The sequence below is a fragment of the Coregonus lavaretus genome, assembly GCF_964263955.1.
Source record: "Coregonus lavaretus genome assembly, chromosome: 11".
NCBI classification, from domain to species: Eukaryota; Metazoa; Chordata; class Actinopteri; order Salmoniformes; family Salmonidae; genus Coregonus; species Coregonus lavaretus.
Genome location: NC_139998.1, coordinates 50,729,641 through 50,754,330, shown reverse-complemented (window position 1 = coordinate 50,754,330; position 24,690 = coordinate 50,729,641). Strand labels below are relative to the sequence as shown.

The following is a 24,690-nucleotide window of genomic DNA, read 5'->3' as shown; positions in this document are numbered from 1 at the left end:
TAATCCGTTATCCTATATTTAATTTATAAATTCAATAGGCTACAAAACAAGTTTCATCTTTAACCAATCGCAGTTTAAACTAGAATCATCGTGTTAAAATCTCTTTATGCGTATTTGTTCCGTCGTCTGTGTTCCTCTGTCTCCCCCTGCAGTTTAACCAATGTGTTGTTTTACAGAATTCCACGCATGCGCAAATATCATTTTAACCTCATGCTTGAGTTTTAGCATCCCCTCGTGGTGTCGTTTAGTGCCGTAAAACAAAACGTTCCCTAATCTCGTGCCATAAACTCCCCTTTCTGTAGTGTAGTGTCGCAAAATTAAACGCATGCGCACATCCATTCAAAAATACCTTTTCACCGTGAAAGAATGATTCTCTACTCTCTCTCCCCAACCAGAAAGAATAACAGCCAGCTGTAATTTCCCATTTCCCCCTTATAGTCAAACAACATTTAACAGCGCTCACAAAACATACAACCTGACTTACAGACAGTGACAAGTTTAAGAGACTTTAATCCATCGCAATGGAATCTCTAAGGATATCCGTTAGCATGTAGCACGCAACACAATTAGCATGTAGCATTAGCATTTAGCTTAGCCTAAGGTACACCATGACACAAAACACAGTTAGCATTTAGCCTTAAGCATTAACATTAGCATTTAGCCACGATGTACCACGTGGCCTGAAACAACCCAGCCTTAGCTTCAGCCTCTAGCCAACTGCAGCCTACTAGCTATACAAATGAACACCCCGCACCGCGGCCCAATCATTGTCCATGATTATCAATAATATCTCCTTCTAACTTTGTGTTGCCGTAAGTTCTGGATAATCATAGAGAGGTTACCCCAAGCATTATAGTTCGTCAACCATACAATGAGTATATAACATGCATATAATTCGTCCAGCTTAATAATTCCCAGAATTAACCATACACCACATAACGCGTTGCAAGGATTTTATGGCCCATTCCTAAAGAATCGCCTCGATTCGAGGGCTTTTCCAGATCCCCCGGTGCCCTAATTATGCAGACGTCTCCCAACATTATTCTCTACTAATCCATTGTCACCCGTTACCAATGAATTATACACGTTCAATACTTAAATCCTACCGTTTAATGCTCTACATTCCAATTAACTGCCGTTTTTGATGGAATAAATTTTAGCAGACTCCAGTCGACCAGCAATAACACCACCGAGGCCAGGTCGAAATGGAACATCCCTTCAATGTACACAAGTCATATCCAATCTAACAAACTCCGAAGCGGTAAGAACACACTCACCCTTTTTCGGCCATGCTTCAGAGAGAGTTAGGCCGGCGGTTGACTGAAACAAGGAAGAGACGCAAAACCAGCCCCACGTTGGGCGCCATTATGTCGTATATGATGAATGGTGGTCATCATTGCTGTCAACAAAAGAGTCCATCTATGTTGCATCGTGTCAGAAGTTTTTATTCATACCACGAGGTTACAGCATAAATTACAGACACGCGTCGTCTGGAGAGTAGTTGCCTCGAATTATAATAACCACTCTGGGGTTTATTGTCCAAAACCCTTCTTATATAGACACTACCAAAATAAGGGTTACCCCCTCTTCTGGCCAATCACCAGTCTCCCCTCGGGCGTCACCCTCCAAGCGGCACATTTCAAATAACATCATAAAACATCCCCCCCTTCAGACCTGAACAACCAACATTCCATTTCGTCATGAAAAACATTTAACAAAGGCATAATCTTCAGATACGATACCACGTCCCTGCTCCAAGAAAAACTAGCTTGTGAAATGTGTAGCTTTATCTAGCGTCTTTGGAGAGTGTTTGTTTTAATATATTACACTCTGCTGCCATAGAATAGAGTAGGAAACGATGCCAGTCGGTCGCACGCACGCATAGGCTATTGATGATTTTAATATGGAAATTGTTCATTTATCTGTCAACGGCACGTTTCTGTTGTTTTGCGCTTATCCAATGTATGTTTCTGACAATTCTGAATTTGATTTTACCAAGTTTGACCAAAAAAACTATCATAAAAAAGGGTGAAAGTGTAACGATGACCCAGAACCCGAAGTTCAAGTATGAAGATTGGGGACCGACTTTTATGTCAATGAATTGTGGCACATGTGGACTGATCTCGCTTAAGAAGCTTTTGTGGGCAACAAGGCTCCCGATTCACCTGTGGTTACATTGGATTGCAAGACGGCCCGTATTTGAAAGGTGAGTTGACTGCTCATAGTCCTTCCATTTCTTTTCAGCAAGTCATGACAACCATCATCTCAGATTGTTCTGAAATTGTTTCTGTAGTTAGAAACAGGTAAGATAAGCATTCCTGCAACATTATTTTGTTTGAGAAATTAAGCTAATTGATTGCACCCAAATTGTCCATTTCAATTTATAGGATTCATAATATTAAATAAATATAGTAACCAACATCCTATTTGGACTAAACCTGGGCAACCTTGTACTTTCACACTGATTTATGGGGGGAAATGAAAGCTACTTCAATGGCAAATTTCTCTGAAGGGGGAGAAAAACATCACCAAATTCAATGAGAAAACATGACATAGTATTATTAAACAATACTCCAAGCCGCAGCTTCATACTACTTGTCAAACATAAAGAACTAATCTGAGATGGTGGGTGTCTAATTCTTCTTTCATGTGCTTTGAGGCGGAACAACTCTGAAGTATACTGCAGTATGCCAATTTCAATCATTTCCGTTCTAAATACGAGGCTACTATAATTTATTCTGTGCTTTTTTGTCTGCCAGACAAGTTCAAGCAACTCGTCAAGGACTTCAGTGATGTGGCAGACTTCCTGGTGGTCTACATTGCCGAGGCGCATTCAAGAGGGACCAGTGGTCATTGGTCAAATAATCTTAGACACTTCCACCTTGTCCTTAGCGGAGATGCCAACAACCAGATGTTCCGGCACAGATAGCACAAGGAGCCCGATATTTTACCAGATGTATAAATGTGAAGCATCTGGTTGTGAGTTTCCACTCACTACCAAATATGGTGATGAGAGGAAGCCCAGTGGCCAGCAGTGGGAGAAGATGGAGCGTGATGGATATTGGCCAACATTCTGCTAATTTTCTCATCAAATGAAACATTTGATCTCCATACAGTTTTCTGTTTCCAAAACTAGAATCTGTAAAGAACAGAGTGGACTGCGTTTTGTAGACTTTACCCTTTGCCAAAGTTTCAAAAAAGGATGTTGTTTAGAAGGACTGCAAAGGTGAATTGAGTTATTGCACACGCGCACTTCACAGAGTAGGCGTTCCCGAACGGAAATATGCAAATAAATGCTAGAACACACCAATAGGATCTCGCTAGCTCGTGCTTGGCTCTGCCTACCTCCTTGCTTGTTCTGCCCACTATGATTAATTTGCTCCCATTGGAAACGACAGGCTCTGGTCTAGCTTGGGTTAGTTTTTAAAATCTTTGGTTCCGTTTTTTCAGGGATACAGCTATTTTCAACCTAGCTTCCTTTTCCCCTGAAAACCGGAGGTAGGAACTCCGCTCAGGCTATTCTCTTACGCCTCCTACGTTAGGTTATTTCCGCCTAGCCTGGGGATGAGGTTATTGGTGAAATGAGTAGCACGAAACCATACAGACTATGTGATGATGGCTTTGTAATTGTTAAGTTGCGTCAATTCAAATCTGGTATTAGGAACAAAAGAGGTCAATACACGTCTTCTAAAATAGACTAGTATTTTAATTAATGCAAAACACTTCAATGGTAAATATGATGTTCATATATACGGGTCCACTGAAATACCACGCAGGGCAGACAGAGAACTGATCCATTGTTCTAAGTTCTTCTCCAAATACTCTGACAGAGATAGTTCCCGCTCCCTGCTGGCCAATCAGAGTAGAGACTGAGCGTGGTTTAGACTTACTCAGCCTATCGTTGGCGCACAGGCTGGTCCCAGCACTTGGCGCTTCACTGTTGCCAGGTGTTTAGTTGTTTTGCAACTTCAGACATAGTCTGTTCCTCTCCACTGTAGCAGAACACATGTCCTTGAGCGCGGTTTAACAAAGAGGCAGTGTGTATGTGTCTGTGAGAATCACAAGTCTGTCTCACCCTACTCCCTAACATTCCTCACATGAATCACAGCTTGTTATGTTAAACAATTTATATCAGTACAGTACAAACCTATTATGTGTTTAATCATTAATGCATTCTTTCTAAGCTAGGCATCACATCTGGTTATAAGAAAATAGATCCCCACAATCCGCCTTTTCACACCCACTGGGTGTGAACCCAAAATAAGAAAACCCAAAATAAGAAATTTCAGGGAAATTTAGGATTCCCCCTATTGACACCCTCTAGGGTGTCACTCATTAAAATACAATATAAACAAAAAGAATCACACTTTTATTAATAGGCAATAATGATAATAAAAAGGCCTTCAGTCCTTCCATCTACACCCAACTTGTACTAGGTTGGCTACCAGCCACCCAGGAACTTCAAACCTTCACATAAGGAAAGATAAACATTCACAATGGTTAACTTGATTAATAAAGCATAATACACACGATTAATAGAACACAAAACACAAGATTATTAAAACATAAAACACAAACAGGGAAGTAAACTTTGGCCCCCTTTAGACACCCTCTAGGGTTTCACTCCACCACCTCACCAATAGCAAACCAAGGGTCATCCTTTGCCAACCCCATCTCAGTGTCTGCATCTCCTTCTTGAGCCCCTAGGAGGGGTATCATACCAGCCGTATGCACGACATCTGTAACAGGCTTTCTCAAACAAGGAATTACACAGGCAGTACAGCACATTAATATTAGAAACACAACTACTAGATTCAGAAATCCAGTAACCACCAATAGTTGAATACTTGCCAAACCAATCACCCAACCAGGAGAACAGTCCGTTTCCCTCCATTTCAGCCATGCTCTTCATTTCAGCTGATAGTTTATCTAAACCAACTAGTCAGGACTGGTATTGTTAGGGATAAACATACAACAATGGCTTAACATTCTATAGACACCACCCCTTTCTGCCTGATCTAGAGCCAACCTCTTTTTACTAAGTCATAAGAGTGAGAAGGCGGATAACTGTTCAAAAGATCCCTTCTGTTGCATCCCTAGTCCAGCCAATAAATCGTTGTTGGTCGTCATATCAAGACCATTGCTGAGACTATGATGCAACTCAAGTTATCCATATTCCCCAAAACCGCCAACCCTCTCCTGTCCTCAGTCTTTCTGCTTGGTACTACCCCATACTCACACCTCTATAAACACCCCACAGTGATGAAAGGTCGGGGTAGGGGATCTTCGTTAACAGAGTTTACCCCCAGACCCTATTGGTTCCAGTTCTTCTCTTTAACTCTGTGTGTGTTCAACGGTGTTGGCATGTGGGCCTACCTTTTTGCAGTGGGTAACGTTGACCCAAGTGGCTCTTTCAGCTATTCTAATGGCAAAGGCAGTGACCAATATAACCTGATAGGGCCCTTCCCAACAGGCCTGCTTCCAGTTTTTCTTCTTTAGGGACTGGATGCTCACCAGTCACCTGGTTAGATAGAGTGGGTCACCTTCTCCTTTAGTTCACCTGTGGAGCACAAAACCTCTGACATACGGGTGTGGTTAATAAACTATCTTCACACATGTTCAGCTCTCAATTTCTATTTCTGACTTTTTTTATTTTATTTCTAGACTGTATCTAAAAATATTATTATTATTATTTTTTTTTTTAGTATTTTGTCCTCTCCTTCGTATATATTTATTATTTAATCCTACCATCCCCCTTTTGACACATGTTTTGCCCATGTGTCAATATTACCACCTACCTAAACAATCACTTAGTTAATATTGGTAATTTATCATCCAATTGCCATCCCTTATTTATTTTTGAGACTGTCCCTTGCTTCTTTATTGCTCCTATCTTCCTGATCTCATTACTAAATAAATGTTCTAGGTAATAGCTGTTTCGCATTAGATTGTGCCTTCCTCTGATTACTGCAGCTCATTCCATTAATTTAGTTTCAAATACCAACTTGTTGTTTATTAAAGCATACTAAAAATGAAATTTAAATGACAACATTTGATAATACCTCAATTTACTTCTATCCCGTAAAAGTAATCCAAGATTAGTACAATTGACTAGCAACAGGTATCCCTCATTCAGGGAAAGCTCTCTCTCTCTCTTCTGTTATTTTATGGTTCAAATCATATATATTATTACCAAATTATAATCTTCTTCACACTTTTCACAGTATTATAAATTACCCTCAACTTAGTAAAATAAACTATCTTAAAGTCCTCTAGAATTTACTAGTGTGGATGATTAATTAACACCAGAAGGTGTTCAGAGGCAATTGAAATTATTCAACGAACTGTTCCATCCCATAGTATACCAAACATGACCATTATTCTAAATATTTCATAAATGTTACTTATCCCAAGTGTTCATTAAGTCCTCATGACATTCATTCTCATAAGAAATCATATATACCCCAAACTCAGCCAAAACCGAAAAACTACACAAAATTTACGGTGCGTGCTCCTCCAAGACTTATCACCCTTGAACTGCTGAAAACCCCCCAAAATGAAACAACAAGGCTTTATAAACATCATACTAGGTGTGTTGTTTTTTGTTTGAAAAACCCAATTTGAAAAACAACAGCCACAAATAGCCAGGCCCCACTTAAATACTGCCTAACTTCACTACTGCTCCCCCTAGCCCTGGGCAACATTCCAATGAGATAAGCTAATCTCTTTCTCCTGGTTATAATCTAAAGATGGTAGTACACACAAAACATGATACAGATATCCCCAGTCCTAACCCATCAATAATTGTTTGTATCAATCTAGTTCCTCATAACTAATCCATAAAACCACTCAAAATTCTCGAGTATACAATGATTATTTAATTGATTACCCTAAATCTGCTACATGTGATCTCATCTCAAATGATCCATTATCAATTATTTGATCAACCCCCTAGGAAAATCTGTCTCCCCTTCTATTGTTCCTGTCCCCCCTGTAAATGTCATATTTCATTTTTTAGCCAATTCAATCACGGTTACATCAAATGTTCTCTCAGTTAATGGTATTTTCTCCCTAATATATCTTCATACTCTTCTTCTTTCCCTAAATGAGATTTAATCCCTTGCCTTTCCTCTACTATCCTCCTATCATTACTGGATCAATTATAATAACTGTAATAACTATTAATAATAATTGTAATAACTATTTCTCATTAAATTGTGCCTTTTTGTGATAATGTTATAATTGTAGCCTATTGCATTACTTTAGTTTAAAATATAAGTTTGTTTATTTAACAAATCCAGAACCCACCACAGGCTGGCGCTATTCCCCCAGCACAACAGCCAAAGCCACTTGCATCCCCTGGTCCCCGTAACAAAAATAAATTATCGTTCTAAAATTTACCAACTATTTGCATACACCACTGGTGTTAAGCAACCTATCGAATAAAGTAATAACAATTAGAATTGATCAAAGCACTGCCTTTCAGTCAAGTATCTAGACCTCTACTTGAAATCCCACAGCTCAACCCAACTCGCTTGACTGTCTCTATTTTTTTTTCGCTGACCAGAGCCATAAATTATTCTCCTTTGTCCTCAACTCAATTTTCACAGCTCTATCGCCATTTCAGTTCGCTATTCAATTTCTTTAACTGTTCTCTCTGATTAGGCCCTAATTAATAAAACAAATACTGGCTATAATTTACCAGCACACATTTAATTCATATCCCTATCATTTTTGAACTACGGGGAAGGCGCGGGGACCTTGTAACATATTTTCATAGACCTTTCTAGAATACTTCTACTTAAGCTATCTAATTCAACCTTTCACATTTCTCAATCCACATAGTAATCTAGGTCTATAGCCCCAATGCGAAAGCTTTACCCACTGTCCCTACCTGTGTTCGAACCAGGGACCCTCTCCATACATTGCCAGTCACCCCACACATTCCGCGATGCTTTCAAAGCACGCCAAACAACCACTTCCATGTCGCACAACCAGCCACGTCATCACTCCCTACTAGCCAGCCCTTTCATCTCAAACGCTAAATCCCCTAGTAGCAAAAATAAAACACACTCTCAAACAGCGTTCTGCATTTACCTCTATCATCGGGTTTAAAAACTAACGTAACAACATTAACCATCCTCTATTGCTGTAGTAACGTCATGTTTGGTTCAGTTTATTTATTACGGAGTGTCCATAATACTTCTCTATTCTCAGTAATTTAACTCTCACCTCATTCAGTAACACAAAATAATGCTCTCTCTCCCTTCACCCATACCAGCCGCCGAATTCACTCATACACACAGACCTCACCTTATGCCACCGAAATGCCAAACAAAACATAATAGTTCAATGGAGCCCCCTATTGGCTCTCCACTATTTATACATTACTTCCATAACCATGGTCCGATGGTCCGATCACCCATCAAACCCCATCACATGATCAAACAACGGCACAACCTTAAACTCATATGGGGCGGCAGGTAGCCCAGTAACCAAGAGCACCGTGCCAGCAACCGAGAGGTCGCCGGTTCCAATCCCCAAGCCGACCAGGCGAAAAATCTGCCGATGTGCCCTCGAGCAAGGCACCCAACCCCAATTGCTCCTGCAAGTCGCTCTGGAAAAGAGCGTCTGCTAAATGACCAAAAATGCAAATGTAAATATTCTCTACCTTATATTTCAATGATAAACCTAATTATTTCAGTCTAATTATTTAACCAGTATTTTGCAGGGTCAAACATCAACCGTTAAATTAAATAATAAACCAAATAGCTTCAATTTAATTATTTAAAACCAGTATTATGCTATGTCAAACATCAAACGTTACAGTTCAATTATATCAGTTCAAACGTTTCAGTTTAGTCATACTAGTTATTCATTATTTTACCTTTATGTTCCCAATTGTTATTAACGGGTTATACGGTTTAAGCAACCACAAACCCAACAGTTATTCACAAATTATACAGTTTGGACAGCCACAGACGTCTTTAATTCCTAATTAGTTTTCTATCAAGGTATACAGGTTTATTAATTTTAGTAACCCGCATTCCCTCTTTTATTTTGTCTGCAAACACTCTTTTATTACACTGGGATCATTCACACTCTCATGCATACGACACCCTATACTTTAAAGTGCTCCTCCGATCTGGGCGGTACCCCCAAGTACAGCTCCCTGCCGAAGCGCAACACTATAGTGTACTTTAAAGTGCTCCTACGATCCTAGCCGTACTAGTTACGGACCTTGCCGATAGCGCAACACTATCTAAAATTTCCCGAACCTAGCCGTACCCTCGAAGTTACGGACCTTGCCGGTGTAATTCTTCGAACCTAGCCGTACCCACGTAGTTACGAACCTTGCCGATAGCAATTACTTAAGTCAATTATTCCCTGTATCTTCGAACCTAGCCGTACCCTCGCAGTTACGGACCTTGCCGATAGATTTCAGTATTTTCTCCGAACCTAGCCGTACCCCCGCAGTTACGGACCTTGCCGGTAGAACAAATACTCTATGGTACCATGGTTTAACATCACATTCACCACAGGTTTGCATGTCACAATATTGTGCTTATCTACTCATAATAGTTTCATAATTTAGTTCACTTACATCAAACAGGTGTTTCACAAAATTAATTTGGATAAAGCCAATGTGCAGAACTTTAGTTATATAACAATAGGTGTCTGCTTACCTGTTTTTAGTAGTCCGGACTCTTTGTGAAACACACCGTCCAATGACAGAGATGTCCAATGGGCCGGACAATACCCAGTGAAGTCCCTTCTACCAGATCACGTCGGGGTCACCAATTGTTAAGTTGCGTCAATTCAAATCTGGTATTAGGAACAAAAGAGGTCAATACACGTCTTCTAAAATAGACTAGTATTTTAATTAATGCAAAACACTTCAATGGTAAATATGATGTTCGTATATACGGGTCCACTGAAATACCACGCAGGGAAGACAGAGAACTGATCCATTGTTCTAAGTTCTTCTCCAAATACTCTGACAGAGATAGTTCCCGCTCCCTGCTGGCCAATCAGAGTAGAGACTGAGCGTGGTTTAGACTTACTCAGCCTATCGTTGGTGCACAGGCTGGTCCCAGTCCCTTGGCGCTTCACTGTTGCCAGGTGTTTAGTTGTTTTGCAACTTCAGACATAGTCTGTTCCTCTCCACTGTAACAGAACACATGTCCTTGAGCGCGGTTTAACAAAGAGGCAGTGTGTATGTGTCTGTGAGAATCACAAGTCTGTCTCACCCTACTCCCTAACATTCCTCACATGAATCACAGCTTGTTATGTTAAACAATTTATATCAGTACAGTACAAACCTATTATGTTTAATCATTAATGCATTCTTTCTAAGCTAGGCATCACATCTAGTTATAAGAAAATAGATCCCCACATAATCCAGCCTAAACCTGGAGAAATTATATTATAAAACAAATCTGTAAATCGCTCTGGATAAGAGCGTCTGCGAAATGACAAAAAAAAAAAATCAGAATAAGGGATTGTGGCTTTTTTATAATCAAATCGAATCAAATGTTATTTGCCACATGCGCCGAATACAACAGGTGTAGACATTACAGTGAAATGCTTACTTACAAGCCCTTAACCAACAATGCAGTTTTTAAGAAAATAAAACAAGTGTTAATAAAAAAATTAAAGAGCAGCAGTGAAATAAAATAACAGTAGGGAGGCTATATACAGGGGGTACCGGTACAGAGTCAATGTGCGGGGGCACCGGTTAGTTGAGGTAATATGTATATGTGGGTAGAGTTAAAGTGACTATGCATAAATAATAAACAGAGTAGCAGCAGCGCAAAAGAGGGGGGTGGGTTGCAAATAGTCCAGGTAGCCATGATTAGCTGTTCAGGAGTCTTATGGCTTGGGAGTAGAAGTTGTTAAGAAGCCTTTTGGACCTAGACTTGGCGCTCTAGAGGTGTCGCTTGCCGTGCGGTAGCAGAGAGAACAGTCTATGACTAGGGTGGCTGGAGTCTTTGATAATTTTTAGGGCCTTCCTCTGACACTGCCTGGTATAGAGGTCCTGGATGGCAGGAAGCTTGGCCCTAGTGATGTATTGGGCCGTACGCACTACCCTCTGTAGTGCCTTGCGGTCAGAGGCTGAGCAGTTGCCATACCAGGCGGTGATGCAACCAGTCAGGATGCTCTCGATGGTGCAGCTGTAGAACTTTTTGAGGATCTGAGGACCTATGCCAAATCTTTTCAGTCTCATGTGGGGGAATAGGCTTTGCCGTGCCCTCTTCACGACTGTCTTGGTGTGTTTGGACCATAATAGTTTGTTGGTGATGTGGACACCAAGGAACTTGAAGCTCTCAACCTGTTCCACTACAGCCCCGTCGATGAGAATGGGGGCGTGCTCAGTCCTCTTTTTTTTCCTTTAGTCCACAATCCTCTCCTTTGTCTTGATCATGTTGAGGGAGAGGTTATTATCCTGGCACCACACGGCCAGGTCTCTGACCTCCTCCCTATAGGCTGTCTCATCGTTGTCGGTGATCAGGCCTACCACTGTTGTGTCGTCGGCAAACTTAATGATGGTGTTGCAGTTGTGCCTGGCCGTGCAGTCATGGGTGAACAGGGAGTACAGGAGGGGACTGAGCACGCACCCCTGAGGTGCCCCCGTGTTGAGGATCAGCGTGGCATATGTGTTGTTACCTACCCTTACAACATGGGGGACGGCCCATCAGGAAGTCCAGGATCCAATTGCAGAGGGAGGTGTTTAGTCCCAGGGTCCTTAGCTTAGTGATGTGCTTTGAGGGCACTATGGTGTTGAACGCTGAGCTGTAGTCAATGAATAGCATTCTCACATAGGTGTTCCTCTTGACCAGGTGGGAAAGGGCAGTGTGGAGTGCAATAGAGATTGCATCATCTGTGGATCTGTTGGGGCGGTATGCAAATTGGAGTGGGTATCTGGGATAATGGTGTTGATGTGAGCCATGACCAGCCTTTCAAAGCACTTCATGGCTACAGATGTGAGTGCTACGGGTCAGTAGTCATTTAGGCAGGTTATCTTAGTGTTCTTGGGCACAGGGACTATGGTGGTCTGCTTGAAACATGTTGGTATTACAGACTCAGTCAGGGTCATGTTGAAAATGTCAGTGAAGACACTTGCCAGTTGATCAGTGGATGCTCGGCGTACACGTCCTGGTAATCCATCTGGCCCTGCGGCCTTGTAAATGTTGACCTGCTTAAAAGTCTTACTTACATCGGCTACGGAGAGTGTGATCACATAGTCATCCGGAACAGCTGATACTCTCATGCATGCTTCAGTGTTGCTTGCCTCGAAGCGAGCATAGAAGTGATTTAGCTCATCTGGTAGGTTTGTGTCACTGGGCAGCTCGCGGCTGTGCTTCCCTTTGTAGTCTGTAATAGTTTTCAAGCCATGCCACATCCGACAAGTGTCAGAGCCGGTGTAGTATGATTCAATCTTAGTCCTGTATTGACTCTTTGCCTGTTTGATGGTTTGTCAGAGGGCATAGTGGGATTTCTTATAAGCGTCCGGGTTAGAGTCCCGCTCCTTGAAAGCGGCAGCTCTACCCTTTAGCTCAGTGCGGATGTTGCCTGCAATCCATGACTTCTGGTTGGGGTATGTACAGTTGAAGTCGGAAGTTTGCATATACATTAGCCAAATACATTTAAACTCAGTTTTTCACAATTCCAGACATTTAAGCCTAGTACAAATTCCCTGTCTTAGGTCAGTTAGGATCACCACTTTATTTTAAGAATATGAAATGTCAGAATAATAGTAGAGAGAATGATTTATTTCAGCTTTTATTTCTTTCATCACATTCCCAGTGGGTCAGAAGTTTACATACACTCAATTAGTATTTGGTAGCATTGCCATTAAATAGTTTAACTTGGGTCAAACGTTTCGGGTAGCCTTCCACAAGCTTCCCACAATAAGTTGGGTGAATTTTGGCCCATTCCTCCTGACAGAGCTGGTGTAACTGAGTCAGGTTTGTAGGCCTCCTTGCTCGCACACGCTTTTTCAGTTCTGCCCACACATTTTCTATAGGATTGAGGTCAGGGCTTTGTAATGGCCACTCCAATACCTTGACTTTGTTGTCCTTAAGCCATTTTAACACAACTTTGGAAGTATGCTTGGGGTCATTGTCCATTTGGAAGACCCATTTGCGACCAAGCTTTAACTTCCTGACTGATGTCTTGAGATGTTACTTCAATATATCCACAGCATTCTATTTTGTGAGGTGCACCAGTCCCTCCTGCAGCAAAGCACCCCCATAGCATGATGCTGCCACCCCCGTGTTTCACGGTTGGGATGGTGTTCTTAGGCTTGCAAGCATTCCCCTTTTTCCTCCAAATATAACGATGGTCATTATGGCCAAACAGTTATATTTTTGTTTCATCAGACCAAAGGACATTTCTCCAAAAAGTACAATCTTTGTCCCCATGTGCACTTGCAAACCGTAGTCTGGCTTTTTTATGGCGGTTTTGGAGCAGTGGCTTCTTCCTTGCTGAGCGGCCTTTCAGATTATGTCAATATAGGACTAGTTTTACTGTGGATATAGATACTTTTGTACCTGTTTCCTCCAGCATCTTCACAAGGTCCTTTGCTGTTGTTCTGGGATTGATTTGCACTTTTCGCACCAAAGTACATTCATCTCTAGGAGACAGAACGTGTCTCCTTCCTGAGAGGTATGACGGCTGCGTGGTCCCATGGTGTTTATACTTGTGTACTATTGTTTGTACAGATGAACGTGGTACGTTCAGGCGTTTGGAAATTGCTCCCAAGGATGAACCAGACTGTACGTACGGTCACTGTGGGGACGACGTCATCGATGCACTTGTTGATGAAGCCAGTGACTGATGTGGTGTACTCCTCAATGCTATCGGAAGAATCCCGGAACATATTCCAGTCTGTGCTAGCAAAACAGTCCTATAGCTTAGTATCTGCATCATCTGACCACTTCCTTATTAACCGAGTCACTGGTACTTCCTGCTTTAGTTTTTGCTTATAAGCAGGAATCAAGAGGATAGAGTTATGGTCAGATTTGCCAAATGGAGGGCGAGGGAGAGCTTTGTACGCATCTCTGTGTGTGGAGTAAAGGTGGTCTAGAGTTTTCTTTCCCTCTGGTTGCACATTTAACATGCTGGTAGAACGGATTTAAGTTTCCCTGCATTAAAGTCCCCGGCCACTAGGAGCGCTGCCTCTGGATGAGCGTTTTCCTAATTACTTATGTCCTAATACAGCTCATTGAGTGCAATCGGTTGTATTAAACTTTCTATTGTATATATATACACAAAGAGGCTTTATGTGCTGAAGGTGGAACAAGCTCCCCCACGACGCCAGGACAGCGGAGTCACTGACCACCTTCCGGAGACACTTGAAACCCTACCTCTTTAAGGAATACCTGGAATAGTATAACAGTAATCCTTCTGCAGCATCTGCAGCACAGTTCCTGGTCAAAGAGGACCCCCTGTGCCCCATCGTAGTGGATTAAATGACCGACACCGCAGCTACTAAATATGGTGCTATTCCAGAGAGGCTTTATGTGCTGAAGGCAGGAAAGGTCATTTATAAGGTAAGGAGAGTTAAGAAAGTTAAGAGTTAGGTTAAGACATAAGAAATAAGGAGATAGTAAAAAGACTAGACAGTGCAAATGTAATGTTTGCTGCATACGCAAAACTGGTGGCGTGCAGAGGAGAGATGATAAAGAGAAATCTAGGTGCACCTCTTTTTTTGGAACCAAAGCATTCTTTGCTTTCTGCCTCACACGCACACATCTTGACTCAGTCGTTTTCCAGAATTAGGGAAAGGATATTTGGAACACAGCCAAGAGTGTTGACATGCTGTTACACAGGTATAACCATAGAGAGAAAGTCTTATGAGACCTGTGCTCTTTTGCCTTATTAGAGAAAGGAACATCTGTTGCTGTTGAGAAATACAGTTCGGAGTTCACCAGTAAATATTTTGTTATGTAAACTTTTTGTTGTTGCCCATATTGTTTGTGTGATTCAGCGTAATGGGATCCCATTGTCCACCTTTGAGTTTGGAGACTTTCTCTGTGTCTGTTAGTGATGGATACAGATCAAACCTCTGTAACCACATGGAGAGACCCTCCAATCAGGATGGGTGTGTTGGTCAAACCAGGAAGTGTTCATAGGAAGTATAGGAGGATGTTAATTCATGTACTATTTTAACCATTTTAACCAGGTTCAGGTCAGATTTATTACATTGTAATTACAGAATTATAATATCACAATATCATACCTTTGAATGGCTGAATGTGAAACAAGCCCTGTGGTATATTATTTATATATATTCGCACTGGATCTTGTATTTTGCATAACATGAAGATTTTCTCAAAAGTAAGCCTATTGGATGTGTGATAGCCATACAGCGATTGCACTGGCATATCTGTAACCATTCCCTTGATACATTGTCTATTAGGTGATGTGAAAGGAAGGCCCGAAAATCGTTAAAGACTCCAGCCACCCACGCCATAAACTGTTCTCTCTGCTTCCTCATGGCAAGCGGTACCGGTGCATCAAGTCTGACACCAACAGGCTCCTGAACAGCTTCTATCCCCATGCCATGAGACTGCTAAATAGCTAACAAAATGGCTACACTGACTATCTGAGTTGGACGTCCATGCACACTCACAGGGCCCTACACACTCACACACACTGACATTCCAACACACACATAACATGCACACACATCTATACCGACTCTACACACACACACACTCACATACAATCTTCATTTACGCTGTTGCTACTCTGTTTATCATACATTCTGATGCCTAGTCACCTTACCCCTATACATATCTGCCTCTATCACTCCAGTGTCCCTGCACATTGTAAATATGGTATTGGAACTGCCCCTGTATATACAGTGGGGAGAACAAGTATTTGATACACTGCCGATTTTGCAGGTTTTCCTACTTACAAAGCATGTAGAGGTCTGTAATTTTTATCATAGGTACACTTCAACTGTGAGAGACGGAATCTAAAACAAAAATCCGGAAAATCATATTGTATGATTTTTAAGTAATTAATTTGCATTTTATTGCATGACATAAGTATTTGATATATCAGAAAAGCAGAACTTAATATTTGGTACAGAAACCTTTGTTTGCAATTACAGAGATCATACGTTTCCTGTAGGTCTTGACCAGGTTTGCACACACTGCAGCAGGGATTTTGGCCCACTCCTCCATACAGACCTTCTCCAGATCCAGGTTTCGGGGCTGTCGCTGGGCAATACGGACTTTCAGCTCCCTCCAAAGATTTTCTATTGGGTTCAGGTCTGGAGACCTGTTAGGCCACTCCAGGACCTTGAGATGCTTCTTACGGAGCCACTCCTTAGTTGCCCTGGCTGTGTGTTTCGGGTCGTTGTCATGCTGGAAGACCCAGCCACGACCCATCTTCAATGCTCTTACTGAGGGAAGGAGGTTGTTGGCCAAGATCTCGCGATACATGGCCCCATCCATCCTCCCCTCAATACGGTGCAGTCGTCCTGTCCCCTTTGCAGAAAAGCATCCCCAAAGAATGATGTTTCCACCTCCATGCTTCACGGTTGGGATGGTGTTCTTGGGGTTGTACTCATCCTTCTTATTCCTCCAAACACGGCGAGTGGAGTTTAGACCAAAAAGCTCTATTTTTGTCTCATCAGACCACATGACCTTCTCCCATTCCTCCTCTGGATCATCCAGATGGTCATTGGCAAACTTCAGATGGGCCTGGACATGAGCTGGCTTGAGCAGGGGGACCTTGCGTGCGCTACAGGATTTTAATCCATGACGGCGTAGTGTGTTACTAATGGTTTTCTTTGAGACTGTGGTCCCAGCTCTCTTCAGGTCATTGACCAGGTCCTGCCGTGTAGTTCTGGGCTGATCCCTCACCTTCCTCATGATCATTGATGCCCCACGAGGTGAGAACTTGCATGGAGCCCCAGACCGAGGGTGATTGACCATCATCTTGAACTTCTTCCATTTTCTAATAATTGCTCCAACAGTTGTTGCCTTCTCACCAAGCTGCTTGCCTATTGTCCTGTAGCCCATCCCAGCCTTGTGCAGGTCTACAATTTTATCCCTGATGTCCTTACACAGCTCTCTGGTCTTGGCCATTGTGGAGAGGTTGGAGTCTGTTTGATTGAGTGTGTGGACAGGTGTCTTTTATACAGGTAACGAGTTCAAACAGGTGCAGTTAATACAGGTAATGAGTGGAGAACAGGAGGGCTTCTTAAAGAAAAACTAACAGGTCTGTGAGAGCCGGAATTCTTACTGGTTGGTAGGTGATCAAATACTTATGTCATGCAATAAAATGCAAATTAATTACTTAAAAATCATACAATGTGATTTTCTGGATTTTTGTTTTAGATTCCGTCTCTCACAGTTGAAGTGTACCTATGATACAAATTACAGACCTCCACATGCTTTGTAAGTAGGAAAACCTGCAAAATAGGCAGTGTATCAAATACTTGTTCTCCCCACTGTAGCTACTGACCCTGGAACTGACCCTGTATATAGCTACTGACCCTGGAACTGACCCTGTATATAGCTACTGACCCTGGAACTGACCCTGTATATAGCTTCTTACATTCTCCTGTTCTTATTTATATTTCTCATGTGTTTTTGCTCCACCTTATGTTATTTTAGTATCATATTGATTACTGCGTTGGGTTTAGCACCTGCAAGAAATGCATTTCACTGTACTTGTGCAGGTGACATTGAAACTTGAATGTTCATATTTACTTTGGCATGCAACTGCTTTTTACATGATCATTACAGTGAAAACCTCTGGCCATTGTAACTTGATGAATTGAAAGTATTTTTTTGCTAAATAATTTAGGAGCATTTAGAGCGTGTTGTGATGATATTCCTGTTTATTAATAACTCTTCATGAATAGATATTGCCCTTGGGATCGTTGTTAATCTAGTTTAATTGTTTATGTTTTCATGATATGATTGATTTTTCAGATTACTCACAAGTAGCCTGAATAGAGATGATTGACTTCCTGCTGTAGCAGAAGCTGAGACGTAAAATAGGGAAGTTGTTTTTCTTCTCAATCTATCTGCACATCATCACATGACTTGTAGTACTGCGCTTCACCTTGAACCTGTCCCAAATGGCACCCTATTCCCTATATAGTGCACTACATGGAACGCAGACCGTGCCTCACCCCTTTTTGTTATTGAACAGGTCACCACCCCAGTAGTAAAAAAAAAAGAGAGAATGGCCACGTTCCTGGCTGACTACATTGCAGACTCCTGCAAGATCTAATAAAGCCTGGATAGGTATTTAACATATCAGCTAAATACATCATGGTTGATGCAACGTCTGCAGTGTAGTCTGCCTGGAACGCAACCAAGACCACATAAACAGAACAAAGACAGCAGGAACTTTAGCCCAGACATGTCCACCTGTTTTATAAGAAAAGTAAATAATCTGCATGCAGTGTATGTTATCCCTATGAAAGCCTCAACTCGGAAGACATAAACACACACATATATATAAAAAGGCACAATGTAAATGGCCCCGCTTACAAAAATCGAATAGGGTGCCATTTGGGATTCAGACTGTGAGAACAACCACTGGATTCACTGGAGCAGTTCAGGCCTAGTTCCTATTGTCGGGCAGGAGCCAACATGCTAGATGTCTGTTAGACATTTCCAATCAGGGGGAAAAAACGTTTCCTTCCCTCCAAACTGTTTCCCCCCTTAGCTAATCTGAAATAATTGAATAGGAGAGAGCTATATGGAACTCTACATAGACCACCAGATGGCAATGTGAAGCTAATGACAAATTATCCCCCAATTCCTACAGCTAATGACACATTATCCCCCAGTCCCTACAGCTATGGACACATTATCTCCCAATCTCTACAGCTATTGACCATTATCCCCCAATTCCTACAGCTAATGACACATTATCCCCCAGTCCCTACAGCTATGGACACATTATCTCCCAATCTCTACAGCTATTGACCATTATCCCCCAATCCCTACAGCTAATGACATATTATCTCCCAATCCCTACAGCTAATGACATATTATCTCCCAACCCCTACAGCTATCCAGTCGTTATGTCTTATGTTTCACGGAGTCGTGGCTGAACGACAACAATGACAACATTCAGCTAGCGGGCTATACGCTACATCGACAGGACAGAACTGCAGACTCTGGTAAGACAAAGGGTGGCGGTCTGTGTATATTTGTAAACAACAGCTGGTGCACAAAATCAAATACTAAGGAAGTCTCGAGGTTTTGCTCGCCTGAGGTAGAGTATCTTATGATAAGCTGTAGACCACACTATTTACCAAGAGAGTTTTCATCTATATTTTTCATAGCTGTCTATTTACCACCACAAACCAATGCTGGCATTAAGATTGCACTGAATGAGTTGTACAAGGCCATTAATCAACAGGAAAACGCTCATCCAGATGCAGCGCTCCTAGTAGCCGGGGACTTTAATGCAGGGAAACTTAAATCCGTTCTACCTCATTTCTACCAGCATGTTAAATGTGCAACCAGAGGGGAAAAAACTCTAGACCACCTTTACTCCACACACAAAGACGCATACAAAGCTCTCCCTCGCCCTCCATTTGGCAAATCTGACCATAACTCTATCCTCCTGATTCCTGCTTATAAGCAAAAACTGAAGCAGGAAGCACCAGTGATTCGGCTAATAAAAAAGTGGTCAGATGACGCAGATGCTAAGCTACAGGACTGTTTTGCTAGCACAGACTGGAACATGTTCCGGGATTCTTCAGACAGCATTGAGGAGTACACCACATCAGTCACTGGCTTCATCAATAAGTGCATCGATGATGTCGTCCCCACAGTGACCGTACGTACATACCCCAACCAGAAGCCATGGATTACAGGAAACATCCGCACTGAGCTAAAGGGTAGAGCTGCCGCTTTCAAGGAACGGGACTCTAACCCGGACGCTTATAAGAAATCCCGCTATGACCTCCGACGAACCATCAAACAGGCAAAGAGTCAATACAGGTCTAAGATTGAATCATACTACACTGGCTCTGACGCTCGTCGGATGTGGCAGGGCTTGAAAACTATTACAGACTACAAAGGGAAGCACAGCCGCGAGCTGCCCAGTGACACAAGCCTACCAGACGAGCTAAACCACTTCTATGCTCGCTTCGAGGCAAGCAACACTGAAGCATGCACGAGAGCACCAGCTGTTCCGGACGACTATGTGATCACGCTCTCCGTAGCCGATGTGAGTAAGACTTTTAAGCAGGTCAACATTCACAAGGCCGCAGGGCCAGACGGATTACCAGGACGTGTACTCCGAGCATGTGCTGACCAACTGGCAAGTGTCTTCACTGACATTTTCAACATGTCCCTGACTGAGTCTGTAATACCAACATGTTTCAAGCAGACCACCATAGTCCCCGTGCCCAAGAACTCTAAGATAACCTGCCTAAATGACTACCGACCCGTAGCACTGACGTCTGTAGCCATGAAGTGCTTTGAAAGACTGGTCATGGCTCACATCAACAGCATAATCCCAGAAACCCTAGACCCACTCCAATTTGCATACCGCCCCAACAGATCCACAGATGATGCAATCTCTATCGCACTCCACACTGCCCTTTCCCACCTGGACAAGAGGAACACCTACGTGAGAATGCTATTCATTGACTACAGCTCAGCATTCAACACCATAGTGCCCTCTAAGCTCATCACTAAGCTAAGGATCCTGGGACTAAACACCTCCCTCTGCAACTGGATCCTGGACTTCCTGACGGGCCGCCCCCAGGTGGTAAGGGTAGGTAACAACACATCTGCCACACTGATCCTCAACACGGGGGCCCCTCAGGGGTGCGTGCTCAGTCCCCTCCTGTACTCTCTGTTCACCCATGACTGCATGGCCAGGCACGACTCCAACACCATCATTAAGTTTGCCGACGACACAACAGTGGTAGGCCTGATCACCGACAACGATGAGACAGCCTATAGGGAGGAGGTCAGAGATCTGGCCGTGTGGTGCCAGGACAACAACCTCTCCCTCAACGTGACCAAGACAAAGGAGATGATTGTGGACTACAGGAAAAAAAAGAGGACTGAGCACGCCCCCATTCTCATCGACGGGGCTGTAGTGGAACAGGTTGAGAGCTTCAAGTTCCTTGGTGTCCACATCACCAACGAACTATCATGGTCCAAGCACACCAAGACAGTCGTGAAGAGGGCACGACAAAGCCTATTCCCCCTCAGGAGACTAAAAAGATTTGGCATGGGTCCTCAGATCCTCAAAAAATTCTACAGCTGCACCATCGAGAGCATCCTGACTGGTTGCATCACCGCCTGGTATGGCAACTGCTTGGCCTCTGACCGCAAGGCACTACAGAGGGTAGTGCGTACGGCCCAGTACATCACTGGGGCAAAGCTCCCTGCCATCCAGGACCTCTATACCAGGCGGTGTCAGAGGAAGGCCCTCAAAATTGTCAAAGACTCCAGCCACCCTAGTCATAGACTGTTCTCTCTGCTACCGCACGGCAAGCGGTACCGGAGTGCCAAGTCTAGGTCCAAAAGACTTCTCAACAGCTTCTACCCCCAAGCCATAAGACTCCTGAACAGCTAATCATGGCTACCCGGACTATTTGCACTGCCCCCCCACCCCATCCTTTTTACGCTGCTGCTACTCTGTTAAGTATTTATGCATAGTCACTTTAACTCTACCCACATGTACATATTACCTCAACTACCTCAACTAGCCGGTGCCCCCGCACATTGACTATGCAACGGTACCCCCCTGTATATATAGCCTCCCTACTGTCACTTTATTTTACTGTATATATAGCCTCCCTACTGTCACTTTATTTTACTTCTGCTCTTTTTTTCTCAACACTTTTTTGTTGTTGTTTTATTCTTACTTTTTTGTTTAAAATAAATGCACTGTTGGTTAAGGGCTGTAAGTAAGCATTTCACTGTAATGTCTGCACCTGTTGTATTCGGCGCATGTGACCAATAAAATTTGATTTGATTTGATTTGATTCACAATCGGAGAGAGGGAGAGAAGTGGATAATAGCTGGGGCAAGTGGATGACATTTTGGATTGGAATCCAGCCCTGAGCGTAGTAGAGCAATGGGCTTGCTCAGTGTGCAGAATGCATACAGAGGGTTATGTTGGTTTGCCTGTAAATACTGTGTACAGGGACAGGGGCTTGGCAGTGCTACAAGGTGAGGTGGGCTGAGTAGCAACGGCAATGCAAAGACAGCACATTAGAAGGAGGAGGGAATGAGTATGAGTGGTACGATTTCTCCTGTCCATACACCACCATCACAGCAGAGCCAACCTTACTCAGGGAAGAGCAAAACCTCTCAGCAGAACCATCAAATCAACTGTAGTGAGTGGCTGAGCTCTCTATTGGGTAAGCTCTACTAGATGGAGCACTATTTGCATAGCTGGATCAGAGATATTTTGCATTGTAAATCAAGACGTATTGCCACTACCGTTTAGCAATGGACAAATCAAGAGAACAAAAGCAGAGCGGAGGCAGAAAGGTTTCAGCCACTGCCTCAGTGAGAGAGAGAAGGAGGTACAGGGCTCCAAACAAACATAACTACTGTGAAGGAGAACGACAATGTTGACAATATCGTAGACACCTATGATATTGGTACTGGATACATTAGAATTTTTGTGTTCAGGCTTGAAAGAGAAAGTACATAATGAATGTCTTAGTGTATCTACTGTATGTTTAGTATTGAAATTGTTACCACCAAAGGGTGTGTCCGCTGTGTTGCTCCGTAGACTGTCCTTCAGGCCAGCTCAGAGCCAGGCTACTGCCCACGCTAACCCCCAGGCAATGGGGCTCATCAGTCTGAAGGGGCAATCGGAAAGTATTCAGACCCCTTCACCTATTCCACATTTTGTTACGTTACAGCATTTAATTTAATAAAATAAGGTTTTCCTCATCAATCTACACACAATACCCCATAATGACAAAGCAAAAACAGGTTTTTATACATTTTTGCCAATTTATTAAAAAGAAAAAAAAAAAACCTTATTTACATAAGTATTCAGACCCTTTGCTATGAGACTCGAAATTGAGCTCAGGTGCATCCTGTTTCCATTGATCATCTTTGAGATGTTTCTACAACTTGATTGGAGTCCACCTGTGGTAAATTCAATTGATTGGACATGAGTTGGAAAGGCACACACCTGTCTATATAAGGTCCCACAGTTGACAGTGCATGACAGAGCAAAAACCAAGCCATGAGGTCAAAGGAATTGTCCATAGAGCTCTGAGACATGATTGTGTCGAGGCACAGATCTGGGGAAAGGTACCAAAACATTTCTTCAGCATTGAAGGTCCCCAAGAACACAGTGGCCCTATCATTCTTAAATGGAAGAAGTTTGGAACCACCAAGACTCTTCCTAGAGTTGGCTGCCTGGCCAAACTGAGCAGTCAGGGCCTTGGTCAGGGAGGTGACCAGAACCCAATGGTCACTCTGACAGAGCTCCAGAGTTCCTCTGTGGAGATGGGAGAACCTTCCAGAAGAACAACCATCTCTGCAGCACTCCACCAATCAGGCCTTTATGATATAGTGGCCAGACGGAAGCCACATGACAGCCCGCTTGGAGTTTGCCAAAAGGCACCTAAAGGACTCTGACCATGAGAAACAAGATTCTCTGGTCTGATGAAATCAAGATTGAACTCTTTGGCCTGAATGCCAAGCGTCACGTCTGGAGGAAACCAGGCACCGCTCATCACCTGGCCAATACCATCCCTACGGTGAAGCATGGTGGTGGCTGTATCATGCTGTGGGGATGTTTGTCAGCGGCAGGGACTGGGAGACTAGTCAGGATCGAGGGAAATATGAACTGCGCAATTTACAGAGAGATCCTTGATGAAAACCAGCCCCAGAGCGCTCAGGACCTCAGACTGGGGCGAAGGTTCATCATCCAACAGGACAACGACCCTAAGCACACAGCCAAGACAACACAGGAGTGACTTCGGGACAAGTCTCTGAATGTCCTTGAGTGGCCCAGCCAGAGCCCGGACTTGAACCCGATTAAACATCTGGTCCTCTGTAGCTCAGCTGGTAGAGCACGGCGCTTGTAACGCCAAGGTAGTGGTTTCGATCACCGGGACCACCCATACACAAAAAAAAAAATTATGCACGCATGATTGTAAGTCGCTTTGGATTAAAGCGTCTGCTAAATGGCATATTATTATTATCATCTCTGGAGAGACCTGAACATTTCTAAAAACCTGTTTTTGCTTTGTCATTATGGGGTATTGTGTGTAGATTGATGAGGGACATAAAAAAAAAGTCCATTTTAGAATACGGCTGTAACGTAACAAAATGTAGAAAAAGTGAAGGGGTCTGAAAAACTTTCAGAATGTACTATAGCTATACTTGAGCAATAATGCCCGAGGGGGTGTGGTACATGGCCATTATACCACGGCTAAGGGCTGTTCTTATGCATGATACAACGTGCCTGGATACAGCCCTTAGCCGTGGTATATTGGCCATATTCCACAAACCCCAGAGGTGCTTTATTGCTATTATAAACTAGTTAAACGTAATTAGAACAGTAAAAAATATTTTTGGGGTCATACCTGTGGTGTAAGGTCTTATATACCATGGCTTTCAGCCAATCAGCATTTAGGGCTCAAACCACCCAGTTTAGAAACAAAAGTAACTTATCACTGTTGAACAGCCCTGCTTTAGGCAACAC

The 24,690-nt window shown here is 42.9% G+C and overlaps 1 protein-coding gene across 1 annotated transcript; it reads left to right on the top strand.

Moving 5' to 3' along the window:
* Positions 1-2,042: 2,042 nt before the first annotated feature.
* On the top strand, positions 2,043-15,049 carry dio1 (iodothyronine deiodinase 1; the record flags this gene model as incomplete). Its single annotated transcript, XM_084172094.1, is given in 5 exon segments — positions 2,043-2,065; positions 2,677-2,849; positions 14,416-14,471; positions 14,475-14,555; positions 14,993-15,049. Coding segments are annotated over 5 exon segments (390 nt in total).
* Positions 15,050-24,690: the final 9,641 nt, after the last annotated feature.